The 23,726-nt window shown below is 41.7% G+C and overlaps 1 protein-coding gene across 2 annotated transcripts; it reads left to right on the top strand.

The window, feature by feature from the left end:
- The first annotated feature begins 11,456 nt into the window (after window positions 1-11,456).
- Window positions 11,457-18,087, top strand: LOC115156647 (profilin-2-like). 2 transcript variants are annotated; one of them, XM_029704162.1, is made up of 3 exons: window positions 11,457-11,769; window positions 13,957-14,149; window positions 16,317-18,087. In XM_029704162.1, the coding sequence occupies exons 1-3, from the start codon at window positions 11,641-11,643 to the stop codon at window positions 16,412-16,414; spliced, it is 420 nt and encodes a 139-aa protein (XP_029560022.1). In that variant the 5' UTR covers window positions 11,457-11,640; the 3' UTR covers window positions 16,415-18,087. The 2 variants fall into 2 exon arrangements, with proteins under 2 accessions (XP_029560022.1, XP_029560023.1); XM_029704163.1 differs by lacking the exon at window positions 16,317-18,087 and adding an exon at window positions 15,992-16,128.
- The last annotated feature ends 5,639 nt before the right edge of the window (window positions 18,088-23,726 follow it).

The raw sequence follows: 23,726 nt of genomic DNA, 5'->3' as shown, positions 1-23,726 counted from the left end.
ATCCTATCAACTAGATCTGAAGAACTGTAATATCCTATGTTTCTCTGAGCCGTGGCTGAACAAGGACATGGAAAATATAAATCTAGCTTTTTTTTCAATACATCGGCAGGACAGAATGGCAGCGTCAGGCAAAGTCAGGGGGGTGTTGTGTGTCTCTATGTTAACAACATCTGGTGCGCAATCTCTAATATTAAGGAAGTCTCTAGGTTCTGCTCACCTGAGTTACAATACCTCATGAGAAACTGTAGACAATACTATTTACCAAGAGAGTTTTCATCTGTATTTTCGTAGCTGTTTACTTACCACCACAAACCGATGCTGGCACTAAAACCACACTCAATGAGCTGTGGAACAACAGTCAAAAAACTCTAAATCACCTTTATTACACACACAGAGACGCATACAAAGCTCTCCCTCACCCTCCATTTGGCAAATCTGACCATAACTCTATCATCCTGATTCCTGGTTACAAGAAAAACTTGTAAGTACCCAGTACCAGCTCAATACGGAAGTGGTTCGATGAAGCGAATGCTAAATTACAGGACCGTTTTGCAAGCACAGACTGGAATATATTCCGTGATTCTTCCGATGCCATTGAGGAGTTTACCACATCAAATCAAATCAAATCAAATGTATTTATATAGCCCTTCGTATATCAGCTGAAATCTCAAAGTGCTGTACAGAAACCCAGCCTAAAACCCCAAACAGCAAGCAATGCATGTGAAAGAAGCACGGTGGCTAGGAAAAACTCCCTAGGAAAAACTCCCTAGAAAGGCCAAAAACCTAGGAAGAAACCTAGAGAGGAACCAGGCTATGAGGGGTGGCCAGTCCTCTTCTGGCTGTGCCGGGTGGATATTATAACAGAACATGGTCAAGATGTTAAAATGTTCATAAATGACCAGCATGGTCAAATAATAATAATCAGAGTAGTTTTTGAGGGTGCAACAAGCACGTCCGGTGAACAGGTCAGGGTTCCGTAGCCGCAGACAGAACAGTTGAAACTGGAGCAGCAGCATGGCCAGGTGGACTGGGGACACCAAGGAGTCATCATGCCAGGTAGTCCCGAGGCATGGTCCTAGGGCTCAGGTCCTCCGAGAGAAAGAAAGAAAGAGAGAAAGAGAGAATTAGAGAAAGCATATTTAAATTCACACAGGACACCGGATAAGACAAGAGAATACTCCAGATGTAACAGACTGACCCTAGCCCCCCGACACATAAACTACTGCAGCATAAATACTGGAGGCTGAGACAGGAGGGATCAGAAGACACACATCAGCGTCCGGATCAGAAGACACACATCAGTCACCGGCTTCATTAATAAGTGCATCGACGAATTCATCCCCACAGTTACCGTACGTACATATCCCAACCAGAAGCCATGGATTACAAGGAAAATCTGCACTAAAGGCTGGAGCTGCCGCTTTCAAGGAGCAGGACACTAATCCGGACGCTTATAAGAACTCCCGCTACGCCCTCCGACGAGCCATCAAACAGGCAAAGCGTAAATACAGGACTAAGATCAAATCCTACTACACCGGCTCTGACACTGTCAAAATGCCTACTATGGTTGCTTCGAGTCAAGCAATGCTGAACCATGCATGAGAGCACCAGCTGTTCCGGATGATGTGAGTAACCCCTTTAAACAGATTAACATTCACAAGGCCGCAGGGCCAGACAGATTGCCAGGACGCGTACTTGGAGCATGCGCTGACCAGTTGGCAAGTGTCTTCACTGACATGTTCAACCATGTTCAACCACCATAGTTCCTGTCCCCAAGAACGCTAAGGTAACCTGTCTAAATTACTTTCGCCACATACTGTAGCACTCACATCTGTAGCCATGAAATACCTACGTAAGAATGATGTTCATTGACTAAAGTGCAGCGTTCAACACCATAGTGCCCTCCAAGCGCATCACTAATCTAAGGACCCAGGGACTGAACACCTCCCTCTGCAACTGGATCATGGACTTCCTGACGGGCCGCCCCTAGGTGGTGAGGGTAGACAACAACACAGCCGCCACGCTGACCTTCAACACGAGGGCGTGTGGTGTGTGCTTAGTCCCCCCTCAGTGGTGTGTGCTTAGTCCCCTCCTGTAATCCCTGTTCACTCAGGACTGTGTGGACGTGCACGACTCCAACAACGGTGGTAGGCCTGATCACCGATGAGACAGCCTATAGGGAGGAGGTCAGAGACCTGGCAGTGTGGTGCCAGGACAACAACCTCCTCTCCCTGAACGTCAGGGAGTTCGTGGACTTCACGATCAGCTTCACATCAACAGGGCTGTACAGGAGCAGGTTGAGAGCTTCAAGGTCCACGGTGTCCACATCACTAAGGACTTACAGTGCCTTCAAAAAGTATTCACACCCCTTAACTTTTCCACATTTTGTTGTGTTACAGCCTGAATTTAAAATTGAGTAGTGGAATTTTGTTTGTAGAAAATTCATAAAAAATAAAAAGCTGAAATGTCTGAGCCTCCCAAGTGGCGCAGCGGTCAAAGGCTAGAGGCATCACTACAGAGCCGGCGCACAATTGGCGGGTTAGGGGAGGGTTTAGTCGGGGGTACTTTACTTGGATCATCGCGCTCTAGCGACTCCTTGTGGCGGCCGGGCGCCTGTAGGCTGACCTCAGTCATCAGTTGAAAGGTGTTTCCTCTGACACATTGGTGCGGCTGGCTTCTGGGTTAAGTGGGCGGGTGTTAAGGAGCACGCATGACTTGACCTTCGTCACCCGAGCCCGTTGGGGAGTTGCAGCGATGAGGCAAGATTGAAATTGGGGAGAAAAAGCGGGTAAAATATATATATATTTTAAAATAAATACTGAAATGTCCTGAGTCAATAAGTATTCAACCCCTTTGTTATGGCAAGCCTAAATAAATTCAGGAATAAAAATGTGCTTAACAAATCACATAATAAGTTGCATGGACTCATTCTGTGTTCAATAATAGTGGTTAACATGATTTTTTTATGACTACCCATCTGTGTACCCCACACATACAATTATCTGTAAGGTCCTCAATTGAGTAGCGAATTTCAAGTACAGATTCAACCATAAAGACCAGGGAGGTTTTTCAATGCCTTGCAAAGAAGGACACAAATTGATTAAAAAAAATGTTGATGCTGAATATCCCTTTGAGCATGGTGAAGTTATTAATTAGACTTTGGATGGTGTGTCAATACACCCAGTCACTACAAAGATACAGGCATCCTTCTTTATCTCAGTTGCCGCAGAGGAACGAAACTGCTCAGATATTTCACCATGAGGCCAATGGTTATTTCAAAACAGTTACAGAGTTGAATGGTTGTGAAATGAGAAAACTGAGGATGGATCAACAACATTGTAGTTACTCTACTAACTTAAATTACAGAGTGAAAGTAAGGAAGCATGTACAGAATACAAATATTCCAAAACATTTATCCTATTTGCAACAAGGCACTTAAGTAATACTGCAAAAAATGAATATAAAGCGTTATGTTTGGGGCACATCCGACACAACACATCACTGAGTACCACTCATATTTTCAAGCATGTTTATGACTGCATAATGTTATGGGTATGCTTGTCATCAGCAAGGACTAGGGAGTTTTTTTTATATAAAAAGAAACGGAATACACCAAAGCACAGTGGTGCGTTTGAAATTAGAAAATGCTCCGTTATTAAAATAAATAAAAGTTTAGTTCCATGTAATCCAACAATGTGTACGCCGTCATCTTGTCTACTTCAAATCTTCTCTCATTGATCGAGACAAGTATGTCATCATGACATGGGGCACTATGGGGTAGACCACCTGTCTAAATCTATGGGGTAGACCACCTGTCTAAATCAATGAGAGAAGAAATAGACAATAGACAAGATGGCGGCGTACACATTGTTGGATTACTTCATGGAGCAAAAAAAAAAAACATTTTAATAACAGAGCATTTTATAAATTCAAACGCACCACCTGAAACTGGACACAGACATTTTAGAAGACACATGTTTGGCCGAATTGAGAACGAAGATATTACCGCCAAGTTAAGGTGGGTCGAAAAGGTTCTGTGCCTAACCAAACAGTACCTAACCTCTAACTCCCACTAATAGATACCAAAAATATTTGGTTAAATCACATTATCTGGTTCAACAATCTGTAGCTAAAGTTCCTCATGACATGTGTACACATCTCTCCATAGACTTTACAGGTCTGTCATCCGATTGGGACACAATGTAGCAAAAAGCAACTGTGCAATGGACCATATAGGCAGGGTCGGTTCCAGGCATAAGCGACATAAGCGTTTGCTTTGTCATGGATCCCTCTGAAATTTTTATTGCGCACACCTGTCCCATATTCCCCATATTAAGTATTTGTATATACAGTTGAAGTCGGAAGTTTACATACACCTTAGCCAAATACATTTAAACTCAGTTTTTCACAATTCCTGACATTTAATCCTCGTAAACATTCCCTGTTTTAGGTAAAATAGGATCACCACTTTATTTTAACAATGTGAAATGTCAGAATAATAGAGAGAATGATTTATTTCAGCTTTTATTTCTTTCATCACATTCCCAGTGGGTTAGAAGTCTATATACACTCAATTAGTATTCGGTAGCATTGCCTTTAAATTGTTTAACTTGGGTCAAACGTATTGGGTAGCCTTCCACAAGCTTCCCACAATAAGTTGGGTGAATTCTGGCCCATTCCTCCTGACAGAGCTGGTGTAACTGAGTCAGGTTTGTAGGCCTTCCTGACTGATGTCTAGAGATGTTGCTTCAATATATCCACATAATTTTACTTCCTCATGATGCCATCTATTTTGGGAAGTGCACCAGTCCCTCCTGCTGCAAAGCACACAACAACATCAAATCAAATTTATTTATAAAGCCCTTCTTACATCAGCTGATATCTCAAAGTGATGCTGCTACCTCCATGCTTCACGGTTGGGATGGTGTTCTTCGGCTCCAAAAAGTACAATCTATGTCCCCAAGTACAGTTGCAAACCGCAGTTTGGCTTTTTTATGGCGGTTTTGGAGCAGTGGCTTCTTCCTTGCTGAGCGGCCTTTCGGGTTAGGTCGATATAGGATTAGTTTTACTGTGGATATAGATACTTTTGTACCTGTTTCCTCCAGCATCTTCACAAGGTCTTTTGCTGTTGTTCTGGGATTGATTTGCACTTTTCGCACCAAAGTACGTTCATCTCTAGGAGACAGAATGCGTCTCCTTCCTGAGCAGTATGACGGCTGCGTAGTCCCATGGTGTTTATACTTGCGTACTATTGTTTGTACAGATGAACGTGGTACCTTCAGGCATTTGGAAATTGCTCCCAAGGATGAACCAGACTTGTGGAGCTCTACAAAAATCATTCTGAGGTCTTGGCTGATTTCTTTAGATTTTCCCATGATGTCAAGCAAAGAGGCACTGAGTTTGAAGGTAGGCCTTGAAATACATCCACAGGTCCACCTCCAATTGACTCAAATGATGTCAATTAGCCTATCAGAAGCTTCTAAAGCCATGACATCATTTTCGGGCAGCTGCAACTGGGCCATCCAACGTCGCCACAATTGGTCCGTCCAATGCCGCCACTTCAGCAGCCACAACTGGCCCGTCCGACGCCGCCACAACTGGTCCGTCCAATGCCACTGCTACTGGTCCGTCCGACGCCGCCACAACTGGTCCGTCCAACGCCACTGCTACTGGTCCGTCTGACGCCGCCGCAACTTTGGCAGCGACAACTGGCCCGTCGAACAACGACGCAACTTCAGCAGTAGCATCGGGTTCTGATTGACCCGCACTGCGTTTCTGTGATCGTCCTCGAGGCCGGTGTTGTTGCGCTGCTGTGCAGTGCGTCGGGGAGGGGGGGGGGGTCCTGTCACAGATCCCTCTGGAACTTTCATTGCGCACACCTGTCCCCTATTCCCACTGATTAGTATTTGTATATATGTGCCCTTTGGTGTCTATTGGGCTGTCGATTATTGTTACAATGTCTGTTGGTGCGTGTGAGCACCTGTGCTGTGTGTTTTGGCTTTCGTGCTATTGTGGATTGCGCAGATGATTACGGGTCTCGTCTCATGGGTTAATCATTGTGCAAGTGTGCTTTTTATTCGCGGTACTCCTCGCTGTTTTGTTTTGGGTTTCTACCCTGTGTTTTGTTACGTGTTTGTTTGGTCTTCGTCCCAGTAATTTGGGCTTAATAAAAAAAACTATTACGCATTCCTGCGCCTGTCTCCCGAATCATTCATACCAACGTTACAGAATAATCGACCATTAAGGGAGACAGCGAGAATGGCCCATCCGACGACGCTGTGACTGGTCCATCCGGCGCCGCCGCAACTTCGGCAGCTGCAACTGGGCTATCCGACGTTGCCACAACGGGTCCGTCCGACTCCGCCACTTCAGCAGCCACAACTGGCCCGTCCGACGCCGCCACAACCGGTCCATCCAACGCCACTGCTACTGGTCCGTTCGACTCAACTTCGGCATCGGCAACTGGCCCGTCCGATGACGACGCAACTTCGGCAGCTGCATCGGGTCCTGATCGACCCGCACTGCGTTCCTGTGATTGTCCTCGAGGCCGGTGTCGTTGCGCTGCTGGTGCAGTGCGTCTGGGAGGGGGGTACTGTCACGGATCCCTCTGGAACTTTCATTACGCATACCTGTTCCCTATTCCCACTGATTAGTATACGTGCCCTTTGGTTTCCATTGGGCTGTCGATTTTTGTTAAAATGTTCGTTGGTGGGTATGAGCACCTGTGCTGTGTGTTTTGGCTTTCGTGCCATTGTGGATTCCGCAGATGATTACAGGTCTCGTCCCGTGGGTTAATCATTGGGCGAGTGTGTTATTTATATGAGGTACTCCTCGCTCTTTTGTTTTGGGGTTTTATTGACTCCAACCTAAGTGTATGTAAACTTCCGACTTCAACTGTATGTCCAAACCTTTGACTAGTACTGTATATACTATTCTTAAATGTTTAAGGAACTTACTATTGAGTGTAAGAATAGTAGAATACACCAGGTGCAATTTTGAAATTTGGTGGTGCATCAGCAGTTTCTCTTGTAATATCAGCCACTGACAGTCACTCAATTAGCCATGTCAGCTAACAATTTTTAGACTGGTAATATCAGGTATGCAGGTAAGTCCCAGAACGTCGAATTAACAATGGTTTAATAATCCAACAGGGGCAGGCACTAGACAGGTCAAATTTAGGCAAGGGTCAGTAAACCAGAGGTGGAGCAATGGTACTGCACAGCAGGCAGGCTCAGAGTAGGCAGAGGTCATTAATCCAGATGTGGGGCAAAGGTGCAGGTAGGCAGGTTTAGAGTCAGAACAGGCAGGAGTCAAAACCAGGAGGGTGAGAAAAAGAGAGACTGGGAAAAGCAGGTGCTGAGACAAAAAACTCTGGTTGACTTGACAAACTGGCAAAAGACAATCAGAGAACACAGGTATAAATACACAGGGGATAATGGGGAAGATGGGTGACACCTGGAGGGGGGTGGAGACAATCACAAAGACAGGTGAAACAGATCAGGGTGTGACAAGTAGTTAGTCTAGCCAGCCATCTAAACTTGTATTAATCATGGGCATGGACAAATCCCGACCTGGGATGCAGGGTCCCTTACCTCCAGGGGGCCAACATTGGTTTTATTAGTCATTTTCACTCAGATATCATATTAAATCAAATAAAATGTTACTTGTCACATGCGCCGAATACAACACGTGTAGACCTTACAGTGAAATGTTTACTTTCAAGCCCTTAACCAATAATGCAGTTTTAAGAAAAATACCTAAAAAATAAGAAATAAATGTAACAAATAATTAAAGAGCAGCAGTAAAATAACAATAGCAAGGCTATATACAGGGGGTACCGGTACAGAGTCAATATGCGGGGGCACCGGTTAGTCGAGGTAATTGAGGTAATATGTACATGAAGGTAGAGTTATTAAATTGACTATGCATAGATAATAACAGAGAGTAGCAGCAGCGTAAAGGAGGGTAGGGGGGGCAGTGCAAATAGTCTGGGTAGCCATTTGATTAGATATTCAGGAGTCTTATGGCTTGGGGGTAAAAGCTGTTTAGAAGCCTCTTGGACCTAGACTTGGCGCTCCGGTACCGCTTGCCGTGCGGTAGCAGAGCGAACAGTCTATGACTAGGGTGGCTGGAGTCTTTGACAATTTTTAGGGCCTTACTCTGACACCACCTGGTATAGAGGTCCTGGATGGCAGGAAGCTTGGCCCCAGTGATGCATTGGGCCGTACACACTACCCTCTACAGTGCCTTGCGGTCAGAGGCCGAGCAGATGCCATACCAGGCAGTGATGCAACCCATCAGGATGCTCTCGATGGTGCAGCTCTATAACCTTTTGAGGATCTGAGGACCCATGCCAAATCTTTTCAGTCTCCTGAGGGGGAATAGGTTGTCGTGCCCTCTTCACGACTCTCTTGGTGTGCTTGGACCATATTAGTTTGTTGGTGATGTGGACGCCAAGGAACTTGAATCTCTCAACCTGCCCGTCAATGAGAATAGGGGCGTGCTCGGTCCTCCTTTTCCTGTTGTCCACAATCATCTCCTTTGTCTTGATCACATTGAGGGAGAGGTTGTTGTCCTTGCACCACACGGCCAGGTCCCTATAGGCTGTCTCATAGTTGTCGGTGATCAGGCCTACCACTGTTGTGTCATAGGCAAACTTAATGATGGTGTTGGAGTCGTGCCTGGCCATGCAGTCATGAATAAACAGGTAGGACAGGAGGGGACTGAGCATGCACGCCTGATGAGCCCCCGTGTTGAGGATCAGTGTGGCAGATGTGTTGTTACCTACCCTTACCACGTGGGGGTATCCTGTCAGGAAGTCCAGGATCCAGTTGCAGAGGGAGGTGTTTAGTCCCAGGGTCCTTAGCTCAGTGATGAGCTTTGAGGGCACTATGGTGTTGAACGCTGAGCTGTAGTCAATGAATAAGTCGCTCTGGATAAGAGCGTCTGCTAAATGACTTAAATGTAAATGTAAATAGCATTCTCACATAGGTGTTCCTTTTGTCCAGGTGTGAAAAGGGCAGTGTGGAGTGCAATAGAGATTGCGTCATCTGTGGATCTGTTGGGGCGGTATGCAAATTAAGTGGGTCTAGGGTTTCTGGGATAATGGTGTTGATGTGAGCCATGACCAGACTTTCAAAGCATTTCATGGCTACAGATGTGAGTGCTACAGTATGTGGCGATAATAATTTAGACAGGTTACCTTAGTGTTCTTGGTTACAGATGACTATGGTGCTCTGCTTGAAACATGTTGGTATTACAAACTCAGACAGCGAGAGGTTGAAAATGTCAGTGAAAACACTTGCCAGTTGGTCAGTGCATGCTCGGAGTACACGTCATGGTAATCCTTCTGGCACTGCAGCCTTGTGAATATTGACCTGTTTAAAGGTCTACTCACATCGGCTGTGGAGAGCGTGATCACACAGTCGTCCGGGAACAGCTGATGCTCTCATGCATGTTTCAGTGCTACTTGCCTCGAAAAAAAGTATAGAAGTAATTTAGTTCGTCTGGTAGGCTTGTGTCACTGGGCAGCTCTCGGCTGTGCTTCCCTTTGTAGTCTGTAATAGTTTGCAAGCCCTGCCACATCCAACGAGCGTCAGAGCCGGTGTAGTACGATTCGATCTTAGTCCTGTATTGACAATTTGCCTGTTTGATGGTTCGTCGGAGGGCATAGGGGGATTTGTTATAAGCTCCTTGAAAGCAGCAGCTCTACCCATTAGCTCAGTGCGGATGTTGCCTGTAATCCATGGCTTCTGGTTGGGGTATGAACGTACAGTCACTGTGGGGGACGGGGGACGGGGGGGACGGGGGGGGGGACATCATCGATGCACTTATTGATGAAGCCAGTGACTGATGCGGTGTACTCCTATTGCCATCGGAAGAATTCCGGAACATATTCCAGTCTGTGCTAGCAAAATAGTCCTGTACCTTAGCATCTGCTTCGTCTGACCAGTTTTTTATTCACCGAGTGACTTGTGCTTCCTGCTTTAATTTTTGTTTGTAAGCAGGAATCAGGGGGATAGAATTATGGTCAGATTTGCAAAATGGAGGGCGAGGGAGAGCTTTGTAGGCGTCTCTGTGTGTGGAGTAAAGGTGGTCTAGAGTATTTTTACCTCTGGTTGCACATTTAACATGCTGGTAGAAATGAGGTAAAACAGATTTAAGTTTTCCTGCATTAAAGTCCCCGGCCATTAGGAGCACCGCCTCTGGATGAGCGTTTCTCTGTTTGCTTATGGCGGCATACAGCTCATTGAGTGCGGTCTTAGTGCCAGCATCAGTCTCTGGTGGTATGTAGACAGCTACGAAAAATACAGAAGAAAACTCTCTAAGTAGATAGTGTGGTCTACAGCTTATCATGGGATTTTTTAATTTGATTTAACCTTTATTTAACTAGGCAAGTCAGTTCAGAACAAATTCTTATTTACAATGGCAGCCTATGCTGGGCCAATTGTGCGCCACCCTATGGGACTCCCAATCACGGCTGGATGTGATACAGTCTGGATTCGAACCAGGGACTGTAATGACATGCAATGCCTTAGACCGCTGCGCCACTCAGGAGATTACCTCAGGCTAGCAAAACCTAGAGACTTCCTTTGATATCGTGCACCAGCTGTTGTTTACAAATATACATAGACATTGTCTTACCAGAGGCTGCTGTTCGATCCTGCTGATACAGTGTATAACCCACCAGCTGTATGTTATTCATGTCTTCGTTCAGCCACGACTCGGTGAAACATAAGATATTACAGTTTTTAATGTCCCGTTGGTAGGATATATGTGCTTTTAGTTCGTCCAAATTATTGTCCAGCGATTGCACATTGGCCAATAGGACCGATGGCAAAGGCAGATTAGCCACTCAAGGCACCCCGATCTCCATCTATGATACCTCTTCTGTCTCTTTCTCCTTACATGCCGTAAGTCATTCCAAAATGGGTATGATTGCAGGAAATGAGCTGTAACTCAAATTGCTATCTCCTCCCCATGGTAAAATGTGTACAATTGCAGAAAACTTGCAACATTTTCTATATTTCCAATGGCAAAATGTGTAGAATTGCAAGAAATTAAAAACACCTTGCTAAGAGCAGCCAAAAGGCTAGATCCGACCCTTCATATGGGTCTCGAACCTGGGCAATTTACTAAACACTTCTCCCGTTAAAAAGATTGTAACGATCCCATAGGTATGCAAGAGTTGTTACAATATTGTCTGAAATACAGAGGTCCTCAAATCATGAAAGATGTTGCTTTACTGCAGCAATGTTCTATAGACACTCACCCTGTCTATTCATTCCTCAATTTATCTCACAATATAGTTTCGAGAAGAATATTACACAAATCACATAAGTACTATAATCCAAAGCGTTGCAAAACCGTGAGGACATTGTAAAAAATGATTCTGCCCCTTTAAGTATATAGTACCAGTGAGCACATTGTGCGGAGGGATCTGATACTGACTACGCTCAGCCGCTGCATGATTACATTGGCTTTCTTTCCTGCCCGAGCCAAGACGTGTGTGAACGTCGAAGTGGGGGTAGCTATAGTTGGAGACACTAAATTGACCCGTAAGCAGTGGCTGTAAAGGTCTTGTCCTAGAAACTACATCTTTGAGTGCGTAGGAAGCTGTATACTTTAACAAATTCAAAAATGTCTTGGCAAAGCTACGTGGATAACCTGATGGCCGACGGCAGCTGTCAGGATTCCGCCATTGTTGGTTATACGGACGCCAAATACGTTTGGGCAGCACATGCCGGTGGTACTTTTAGCAACATAACGGTAAGAAATGAAAGGGAAACCAATTTTTATATATATATGTATGAATGCCACTAGTGGATATTTGTCTGAATCAGAATGAATGCTGCCTGAGAATCACAACCTCGCCGGACCTAGCAAAGAATGAGCTTGCTACCTAATGTTAGCCAGTTAACTAATACAGTAGCTAGCTTCCGTTAGCTAGTTAGCTTCACCGCACATCCCCGTTTGGCCAGCAAAGTCGATAAGTCAGCAAGCTAGTTTGCTATTGCTAACGTCAAATTGGTGCACTGACTTGTTGGCCAATAGTATTGAACTTAAACTGATGTGAATTTAACCAGGCAACTACTCGAATGCCAATTATGCAACATTTTCTGGCTGCTATCAATGTTAAGTAGCGTATTGTACTAGCAGTCTGCTTGCCGACGTTAGACACAATGAATGAGTGTCGTTGGCTAGCTAGCTAACGTCAGAGCCATATTCGACCCACTACTAGGCTAGCTTAGCCAATAGCCAACTATCGTTAGTTGGCTAGGTAAGTAAATTGTTAAGACTTGTCTTGCCAACGTTAGCTAGCATACACGAATAAACATTTGAAGCCGCTAGCTAACGTTAGTTGCTTACTACTTGTAGTAAAGTTATTTGGCTAATAGCCAAGTTGGCTACCTAATGTTTAAAATTGGAGACGCTAGCCAATAATTGTGCATATATTTAAACATTTTATAATATCTAACTAGCTGGATAAGTAAATGTAATTGGTAGCTAGCTATTTTCTTAACTAGCTAGCTGAAAGAATGCTTAAACGTTTTGCTCAAATCAGGACCAAGATGGCTGCTCCCTATCTCATCCACAATGGGTAAACTTGCTAACTACCTAGATTAGTTTGCAACTAGCTATTGCATTTTGAAATCAGATTAGCTAAATGCTGTACTACTTCCACATTATTCCTCAGGTGTAATCAAACCAACTGGTAATTCGTCATGTGTTAGAGGCTCCCCAGAGCAAGAAGGGGAGGACCATCAGTGAATTTCAAAAAAAGAGTAAAACATATAGTTAAAACTATACAAAATATATTCACATGTCACCAAAGAATGAAAACACTGTTTTGCAATGAAGGTCTACAGTAGCCTCAATAGCACTCTGTAGGGTAGCACCTGGGTACATTGACTTCAATACAAAACCTAGGAGGCTCATGGTTCTTACCCCTTCCATAGAAATACACAGTAATTATGACAACTTCCGTAGGACTTCCTCCAACCAGTCAGAGCTCTTGTAGCATGAACTGACATGTTGTCTACCCAATCAAAGGATCAGAGAATGAATCTAGTACTGAAAGCATAAGCTACAGCTAGTGAGTAGTTGACTCAGAGAAAGACGATAGTTGAACAGTTTTGAACCAATTCATATCTTACATGAAGGAGAAGCAAGAGAGCTATATTTTGCAATGGAAGTATCTGTATTTACATGTGATCAGGGGTGTAGTCATTCTGCCGATTCTGGGGGGAGGGGGGTCTTAAATGGTAGCAAACGAAACTGAGATAAATATACCGGCATTTGTCCGATAGAACTTGTTTGCAATTGTTGGACTGATTACACCCTAGATTAGCTAGATGCAGGCAAGAGTGCACGGCGGGTATTGAATGTGTCACTGTCTATCACCTCAAATATTTCTTTCAACCTGTGCAGCTTCGTTGTAAACTTTGATGTTACATTGAACTGAATGACTAGAATATGACTGACAGCCATACAATATGCTGTAATAGAAATATGGACATGCTCGTGAAGAAAAACAAATCTTCACCCCTCGTCTTAAAAGTCACTGACCGCCACTGGTTCAAAAGTACCATTCATACTCCCCTTCAAACTTTATAAATTAACAAATCAATTTTGGCAAACATGAACACGCCTGTGATTACTACAGCTGTGTGTTATGAAAGGGTCACCACTTATTAATAAGTGGTGCCACACCCACCAATAAAATCAAGATTTGACTAAGACAGGTTGCGGTTTGCAGCTTTCTTAAATTAATAAAAGATCACTTGTGCATTAGAATACTTCTGTTGTGCTCTTTTTCGGGAGATGCCGTCGCCCTTTAAAATATGACTTAAACCCAGATGAGCACCCCATTCCATAGAAGCTTTTAGTGGTGCACGTCATTTCTAAGCGTAACATGTCTGCATTAACTTTCTGTCTACTACCACTGTTTTTCAGCCTCAAGAAATTGATGTCCTCATTGGGAAGGACAGGACTAGCTTCTTCACCAACGGCATGGCCTTGGGTTCCAAGAAGTGCTCCGTCATCAGAGACAGCCTCCATAATGAAGGGGACTGGACAATGGACATCAGGACAAAGAGTCAAGGAGGAGAGCCAACATACAACATTACTGTAGGCAAAGCTGGCAAAGGTAAAGGGTGACCACTTCTTTTTTTTATAGTGGTAACCAAAATAAATTCAGGTATTGCAACATTCTAGGATGTATTTGTTGCTATAATATACTGAAGTGGCTGTCCTTAATCAATGCAAGCATCTTGCAGATTGTTGGTGATTATTTATTCTCTAATGCTCTCTGTTCCCATATAGTATATGCAGTTTTTTTTGTTGTTGTATAAAATACAAAAAACAGCAGAATATATTATTGTTAGTCTGAGCATGAAATATTGCAGAGGGAAGTGTGCATTTGTTCCATCAATTTAGACAATGTGTACAATTTAAGGTATGACATTGTAAGCCACATCAGACAGAAATTGGAGAGCTGTTAAATTTCCTCACTGGTCGGCAAGATGTGTCCATTGTGGCAAAGTTCATGTTATTCCTTGGATCCATACTTTGTTTGCGAAATGCTAATGGTGCGTTAGGCTTCATTCTATTTAGTGTATTGAGTTGAGGTTCAGAAATGGCATGAGAAAAGAAACAAGAAGCCAAGGTTTACCTACTAAGTCAATCTGCCTTTGTGCTCCTTAAGGCTTGCGCACATCGCACAGAATGTTGATCTAGAGTTGGTATGCCGATCGTTCAATGTGCTGTAGATTTCTGGCTCCTGACATTTTTCGCAGATGCTACATGTAAAATCGGTGTGCACTCGGGCTCACAAATTACTTTGAGGCGCTAAGTGCTCTTGGTCAGCTAACTCTGGTGTGTCTGAGCTCTTACTCTGACTGTCTGTCATCACCTGAGTCTAATCAACAACTCTGAGGGTCTTTACCTTTGATTATTTTCTTAAGCTGCTCCTTAACTATTGGGTGGTTGTCAACCTCACTAACATTTTAGCTGCATGCTTTGGGTAGTCTGTTTAATGCCTACATTATTCCTAGCCATCTTGTCACTCTGGACAGTAGCCTACAATGTCTCTTCACATTTTGGCACGCTAGACTTGTATGCAAGCAGTATGGGTCTGTAGCCTGCTTAATTTTGGATAAACTAGCAGTCCATTGACTTCTGTTTAAGTCAGTCTGTCACGTTTTGAAATGCTACATGAATTAATAATATTCGGGCTCAAATGTTTTTGGGCAAGATGGCAACAAGTGTTATGAAGAGAAATGGTAGGTGACTGTCCAATCTCCCTGTGACACTTCTCTAACATCACTAATAATCCTGACTCGGGTGCCAGTGAAGAAGTGGCTCTAAAAACACCACACACATCCCTCACCATTACTCTTCAGATGGAAAGTCGTGTGTGTAGTAAACCAGGTGGTCTGCAGTGGTTATGATGACCCTGATAAAAGTAGCCTAATAAACCAGAGATTATCGAGCCTTGCCTGTGCCTCACATTGCATACACTCCCAAGGGGCATAAATCTTTTTGACTTGCCCTTTTAGAGGCAATTTGGCTTTTACCTGGCGTCTGTACAGTTGACCAGTTTCTAAAAACATTTATCCTCAACATTTGCAAGTGTGCATTGAACTTGTATGCAAGTATTCAGTGAACTTGTGAAGGATAGATTTCTCTGGAATTACTCTCTACTTGGTTTAATGTAACGCTTTAGAACTTATAGTAAATACTTTATTTGCTCCTACAAAAAGGATAAATCATACCATAATAGTTGGCTGTAGTATTGTAGGTGTTTTGACCACTGACAAAGGTTTTATGGGTATTTCCCTGCAAGCATGCTCTTCCCTGTAATAACTTTTTTTTCAGTTATGCCAACTGTACACCTCCATTTTGTTACTAACCTTTCCTTCACTTGACTGCCTTTCCTTTAACCTCCTTAATACTCTAAACTTTTCCATTTTCCTTTCTTCTCTTTCAGTCTTGGTTCTTGTAATGGGCAAAGAAGGGGTCCACGGAGGCGGATTGAATAAGAAGGCATACTCAATGGCAAAATACTTGAGGGATTCTGGGTTCTAGTGTCACCAAGCTTGCTTAGTTAAAATTGAGGGACAAAAAGAAGAGAATAAATATTGCTTTTAAGATTTCTTCTGCAAACAGTCAAATGTCGTGGAAACTTTAATAGCAATGAAGAGTAATGGTCGTGGTGGGAACATCCTATGTCACTTTTATCCCTTCTCTTAGTGGGGAAAAAGACTTATTTTCAATTTTGTTCAATTTTCTTTTTGTTTCCTTGTGTGCTCCAGCATTAGTTTTAGTCATGGGAAAGGAAGGGGTCCATGGTGGACAGCTCAACAAGAAAGCATTTACCATGGCTGAGTACCTGAGGAAGTCTGGATCTTGAAGCAGCCTCTACCCATCCATCTTAACTCACCTCCATTGTGTTGACAGTACTTTGAGGATTAGTTAGCAGACACATTGGTACTATTCCCCAGTTCCATTTTTATGTACACCCTTTGATTTATTTTTTGTTAAATCATTTTTTTTGTCCCTTTTCCTCACCATTCTTTCTCAGAGCATTAACACTATGTACCCTATTTCTGACACTAAAGTAAGAGCATGTTCATCAGAAATGGTTGAAATGTATATTTACCAAAAGGGAAATGTGCAAAGAAATTCATAAAAATATAATTCAATTGTATACCAAATTTGGACTTGGCTTGTATAAACAAATACTTCGCAATTGGAAAATGAAAATGCCTTTTCAGAATTTTGAAGCGATGACCGTCTGGTGTGGTCTCCTTTCCTCAGCATGTCAGGGTTTGAAAGTTGCATGCATATCTTTTAGTATACAGAACTTCTTTCCTTGCCTTTCCCAAACCTTTATATTCCATCCAGAAATGTTATTTTAATTCAGTCCTCCTTGCATTCGTATTTGATACATACATCATTAAGGTAAAGATATCCTCCAGCATAATCCTCTAAACATACACTTTGAAACCCCCCAGCTGAGTCAGCCCACTCACTCTTGATTTAACTTTTTTTTTTAGGTTGCATTATCTTCCATCAAATGCTTTTGCTGTTGTAACTTGAATGTGGTCTTACAAGTCATTGATGTGGTGTTGGAATATTGTTTGAGCGTAATGGCAGATAAGATCAGCATTGCTGAGTTTAAAAAAATATATATATTCCTCCCATGAACCTTCAATACGTCTTAAAGTCCCCATGGACATTCCATCTTTGCAATAGCTCAGGCACATATCTAGGATATGCCAGCTCCTGCAATTTTATTTCACGCTGCTGACATTGCGCAGTGTATCGTCCCTACAAACCATGTTTTTTTTTTTTTTTTTTTTCCATAGGACCAATTGTCTGTCAGGGTGATTTTCAGAAAACCTTCAAACCATTGTGAAAGATTGTTGGCCTCATTTGTCAGTCATTAGACACTATACTTCAGAAGGCTTTAAAACACTTACTGCTTCTTTAGATTACTTAGAAACGTATTGATTTACTGCTAATTTGTTAACAGATGAAATTGCAGTCTCATTTGACAACTGGTAATGAGTGTATTCTTAGTGAATGACTGTAAACCCAAGCTCTGCTGGGCAAAACTCTTTGAATGAATTGCCTTGTGCTCTACTCATCAAAGATGTATCAGCAACTGTCAGCACACTACTTAACAGTATATTAAAAACAACATTGAAAGTATTTACACTAAATTGATGGAAAATGGTGTTGGTTGGAATAAGAACACTAGTGAGTTGTCTTGTGAAAACGTTCAAAGAAAACTATCCTGTGCCATAACATATATCTGATCTGTTGCTACAGTGAGTTAGATTTTTAACTTCTGCCCCAGCAAGGACTATGGCACTTTCCTCCGGTAAAGGCTTTGTGGAATATGTCCAGAACTACACATTTCTCACTGATTTGTGATTTTTCTTTCCCCTATGCATTTGGATTCAGTTAAAGTTATTAAATATGCATTTTGATAAATGTTTGGGGGAAAATGCCATAAATTGATAAATCACCTTGTTTACAGACAGATCAAATAAAAGTTATTCCAACCAGAACTGTCAACCTGTGTTCGTGCTTTATTTCCTGATAAAGTTCTTAGGTTTTAATCCATCTTCATGGTAAAGGTGCTCAAATAGAAATGTGGGGGAAACATGCAAGACACTTTACAATATGTTGTTTACACAGGCAGCCCAATTCTGATCTTATTACACGAATTGGTATTTTGACCAAAAGCTATTTTGCCAATAATTGGGCAGGCGTTCAGAATTAGGTTGCCTGTGTAAACGGCCTGAGAGGATTTTGTGTGAAAGCATTGTTGCTTATGCCTGTCACGCAGGCTGTTTTTACACAGGCAGCCTAATTCAGTCTTCAATTTGACTGGAGCAGCAGCACGGTCAGGTGGACTGGGGACAACAAGGAAGGAGACGCATTCTGTCTTCTAGAGATGAATGTACTTTGGTGCGAAAAGTGCAAATCAATATCCACAGTAAAACGAGTCCTATATCGACACAACCTGAAAGGGCGCTCAGCAAGGAAGAAGCCACTGCTCCAAAACTGCCATTTAAAAAAAAGCCAAACTACAGTTTGCAACTGCATATGGGGACAAAGATCATACTTTTTGGAGAAATGTCCTCTGGTCTGATGAAACAAAAATAGAACTGTTTGGCCGTAATGACCATTGTTATGTTTGGAGGAAAAAGGGGGATGCTTGCAAGCTGAAGAACACCATCCCAACCGTGAAGCACGGGGGTGGCAGCATCATGTTGTGTGGGTGCTTTGCTGCAGGAGGGACTGGTGCACTTCCCAAAATAGATGGCATGAGGTAGGAAAATTACTTGGATATATTGAAGCAACATCTCAAGACATCAGTCAGGAAGTTAAAGCTTGGTCTTCCAAGTGAACAATGACCCCAAGCAGACTTTCAAAGTTGTTGCAAAATGGCTTAAAGACAAAGTCAAGGTATTGGAGTGGCCATCACAAAGCCCTGACCTCAATCCTATAGAAAATGTGTGGGCAGAACTGAAAAAGCGTGTGTGAGCAAGGAGGCCTACAAACCTGACTCAGTTACACCAGCTCTGTCAGGAGGAATGGGCCAAAATCTATTGTGGGAAGCTTGTGGAGAGCTACCCGAATGTTTGACCCAAGTTAAACAATTTAAGGAAATGCTACCAAATACTAATTGAGTGTATGTAAACTTCAGACCCATTGGGAATGTGATGAAAGAAATAAAAGCTGAAATAAATTCTCTATTATTCTGACATTTCACATTCTTAAAATAAAGTGGTGATCCTAACTGACCTAAGACAGGGAATCTTTACTAGGATTAAATGTCAGGAATTGTGAAAAACTGAGTTTAAATGTATTTGGCTAAGGTGTGTGTAAACTTCCGACTTCAACTGTACCACCCTGTCTTGTCACAACACATCTGATTGGCTCAAACGCAGTAAGGAGGAACAAAAATCCACAAATTAACTTTAAACAAGGCACACCTGTTAATTGAAATGCATTCCATGTAACTACCTCATGAAGCTGGTTGAGAGAATGCCAAGAGTGTTCAAAGCTGTCATCGTTGCAAAGGGTGGCTACTTTGAAGAATCTCAAATAAAAAATATATTATTTGTTTAACACGTTTTTTTTTGGCTACTACATAATTCCGTATGTGTTATGTCTTCACTATTATTCTAAAATGTAGAAAATAGTAAAAAATAAAGAAAAGCACTTGAATGGGTAGGTGTGTACAAACGTTTGACTGGTAGTGTATATACGTATATATTTATTTATTTACATTTATTTATTGCCTCTAGTCATACATGTTGGCTCCAATAGACCCTAATCGTCCATGTTAGCACCTATCTGCTAGTGTTCCTGGTCGATCTCCTGGCCATCATCATCAAGGTGCAGGATTATGTAGGAAATGAACTGGAACATGTATTGCCACAACACCAGGGCCAGGTAAAAGTAGAACTCGCTGCAGTCGACTGTACATTGGTTGCCTGAGAAGTTGCTCTCACAGTCACAGTGGAAGCCATTGGGGAGGTTGTGGCAGTAGCCTCTGTTATCACAGGGGCCTGATGAGCACTCATCGAAGTCTAACTCACACCTGTGCAGAAGGGATTTTTTTTTAGTATTTTATGAAGTAAATAATATCAATATTATAAATAAATACATTTTGTTATTCAAATACTTTGGTACAATATTACAAGACACAGATATTGGCTGTCTTTTACTAACTATGCGTATGCACAGATTTGTGATTATATTGTGAGCTGAGCGTGGTATTCCCAATTTGTGTTTTTGAGTATGAGTCAATTTACAAATTAAAATGTAAAGGAGACCTCATCTTCATGTAATTCAAGGGTTAGTTATGGTAGCAATAAGGCCCACGGCGGTGTGGTATATGGCCAATATACCATCGCTGAGGGCTGTTCTTATACACAATGCAATGTGGATTGCCTGGACGCAGCCCTTAGCCGTGGTATATCGGCCGCATATCACAAACACCCGAGGTGCCTTATTGCTATTATAAACTGTTTACCAACGTAATTAGAGAAGTAAAAATAACTGTTTTGTCATACCTGTGGTGTACGATCTGATATACCACAGCTGTCAGCCAATCAGCATTCAGGGCTCGAACCAGCCAGTTTAAAATCCTAATGATATGATAAAACATTTCTAAATATTGACATGCTGTTGCGTTCTTCTCAACAGCTGATGTTGCGCTTTTCTTGATTGATTTAAGGATTTCTCCAGTCATTTAAAAAAATATTTTATACATTTGTCTTTGGCACATTACTTTAACCTCTCTTGGGTAGGGGGCAGTATTTTCACAGCCGGATGAAAAACGTTCCCAAATTAAATGGCCTCCTACTCGGGCCCAGGAACTAGAATATGCATATTATTAGTATATTTGAATAGAAAACACTCAGAAGTTTCTAAAACTGTTTGAATGATGGCTGTGAGTATAACAGAACTCATATGGCAGGCAAAAACCTGAGAAATATCCAACCAGGAAGTGGGAAATCTGGTGCTTGTAGTCTTTTCAAGTCATTGCCTATCTAACACACAGTGACTTAGGGTTCATTTTGCACTTCCTAAGGCTTCCACTGCAGTGAACAGAGAGCGAACAAGAAGGCTGGGAAGTTGGTGACTCGGAAAATGACATGAGTTTTGTGGCGCGCATTCACGTGATGAGGTAGCTGTGTTCCAAAACGTTTTTCAAGACATTGGAATCGTCCGGTTGGAATATTATTGAAGTTTTATGTTAAAAAGGCCCTAAAGATTGATGCTATACAATGTTTGACATGTTTCAACGAACGTAAATATAACTTTTTTTAGACTTTTCGTCGTGAAATTTTGGGCGCGCTTCCTACATTTGGAGTAGCTTACTGAACGCGCAAACAACAAGGAGGTATTTGGACATAGATTATGGACTTTATCGAACAAAACAACATTTATTGTGGACCTGGGATGCCTGGAAGTGCCTTCTGATGAAGATCATCAAAGGTACGTGAATATTTATAATGCTATTTATGATTTTAGATGACTCCAAAATGGCGTGTATCTGTATTGTCTGGTGTATTATTCTGAGCGCCGTACTCAGATTATTGCAAAGTGTGCTTTCCCCGTGAAGCTTTTTTGAAATCTGTCAAAGCGGTTGCATAAAGGAGATGGTTATCTATAATTCTTTGAATAACAGTTTAATATTTTATCAACGTTTATGATGAGTATTTTTGTAAATTGTTGTTCTGATTCACCGGGGGTATTGGAGGCAAAATATTTGCTGAACATCACGCGCCAATGTAAAATGCTGTTTTTGGATATAAATATGAACCTTATCGAACAAAACATACATGTATTGTCTAACATTGAGTCCTAGTAGTGTCATCTGATGAAGTTCGTCAAAGGTTAGTGCTTCATTTTAGCTGAATTTCTGGTATTTGTGACCCCTCTCCTGCTTGGAAAATGGCTGTGTAGTTTTTCTTGTTTGTACCTGTCCTAACATAATCTAACTTTATGCTTTCGCCGTAAAGCCTCGGACAATGTGGTTACATTAAGGAGAAGTGTACCTTTAAAATGGTGGAAAATAGTCGTATGTTTGAGAACTTTGAATTGTGACATTTTGTTGTTTTGAATTTGGCGCTCTGATTTTTCACTGGCTGTTGAATAGTGTGAACCGTGGGTGGGACAGTCGCGTCCCACCTGCCCAAGTTAAGCATTCCACAAAAGTTATTTTCCAGTTCCTGTATTGTATTTATTATGTATATGTACACAATAATATTAGAGTAGCATAAACATGAATTGAAAAATTATCGATTTAGTTTATTGTGCATATTTTATGGTGTGATAATGGCTTCTGTAGAATATACAGTATTATATAGTATCTGCTAGTAAAAACATGTCTTAAAACCTCTTAAGTATCCAACCCTTTTTTTCCAATTTTCGCCTAAAGTGACATATCCAAATCTAACTGCCTGTAGTTCAGGACTTGAAGCAAGGATGTACATATTCTTGATACCATTTGAAGGGAAACACTTTGAAGTTTGTGGAAATGTTAAATTAATGTAGGAGAATATAACATATTAGATCTGGTAAAAGATAATACAAAGAAAGAAAACAAGCTTTTTTTTGTACTGTCATCTTTGATAAAAAAAAATGTGTATATACTAGGGCTATCAGAGTTAATCAGTCCAGTTTCTGTAATTTTTGTGTATTGTAATTTTTGTTGTGATCTCAAATACATAATATATACAGTTAAAACCAACAATGCAATGTAAAAACAAGTTGACTTTGAGTTTAAAGGTCCAATGCAGACGTTTTTAATCGCAATATCAAATCATTTCTGGGTAACAATTTAAGTACCCTACTGTAATTGTTTTCAATTAAAATGATCAAAAAGAAACAAAATGGCTTCTTAGCAAAGGGTAATTTCTCAAGCAAGAATTTTGCTTGGTTTTTACGGACATGATTGTAGTATACTATAGCATTCACTGTAGTGTTTTTGTGGACTTGACTGTAGTATTCACTGTAGCTTTTTGTGGACTTTAATACTGTAATATTTACTGTACTATACTGTTGTATTTACAGTTAACTATAGTATAAATAATGTTTATAGTACAGATTATGGTATACTGTATTATTTACTGTAGTGTTTTTGCGGACATTAATAATTTACTCTAGTGTTTTATTATCTTTGAGATAGAAGTGGAGGCTTTTTCTTTGATGAAACATACTGGAGAAATACTAAAACAGCACATTTTCAATAACCTGTAAATATTTAGGATTAGCATCTATTTATTATAGTTCTGAGTTTCTGATCTTTTCTATAACCTTTAAGGAACACAATATACAGTGCATTCGGGAAGTATTCAGACCACTTCTTTCCACATTTTGTTACGCTACGTCAATCGACACACAATATCCCATAATGACTAAACAAGAAATATTTGCAAATGTATATAACATTTTTTGGGGAAATATAACATTTAAGTAAGTATTCAGACCCTTTACTCAGTAGTTTGTTGAACCTTTGGCAGCGATTACAGCCTCGAGTCTTCTTGGGTATGATGCTACAAGCTTGGCACACCTGTATTTGTGGAGTTTCTCCCATTCTTCTCTGCAGATCTTCTCAAACTCTGTCAGGTTGATTGGGGAGCGTCACTGCACAGCTATTTTCAGGTCTCTCCTGAGATGTTCGATCGGGT

Source organism: Salmo trutta, chromosome 21 (assembly GCF_901001165.1).
Source record: "Salmo trutta chromosome 21, fSalTru1.1, whole genome shotgun sequence".
NCBI lineage: Eukaryota > Metazoa > Chordata > Actinopteri > Salmoniformes > Salmonidae > Salmo > Salmo trutta.
This window is presented reverse-complemented; position numbering and strand designations above follow the sequence as displayed.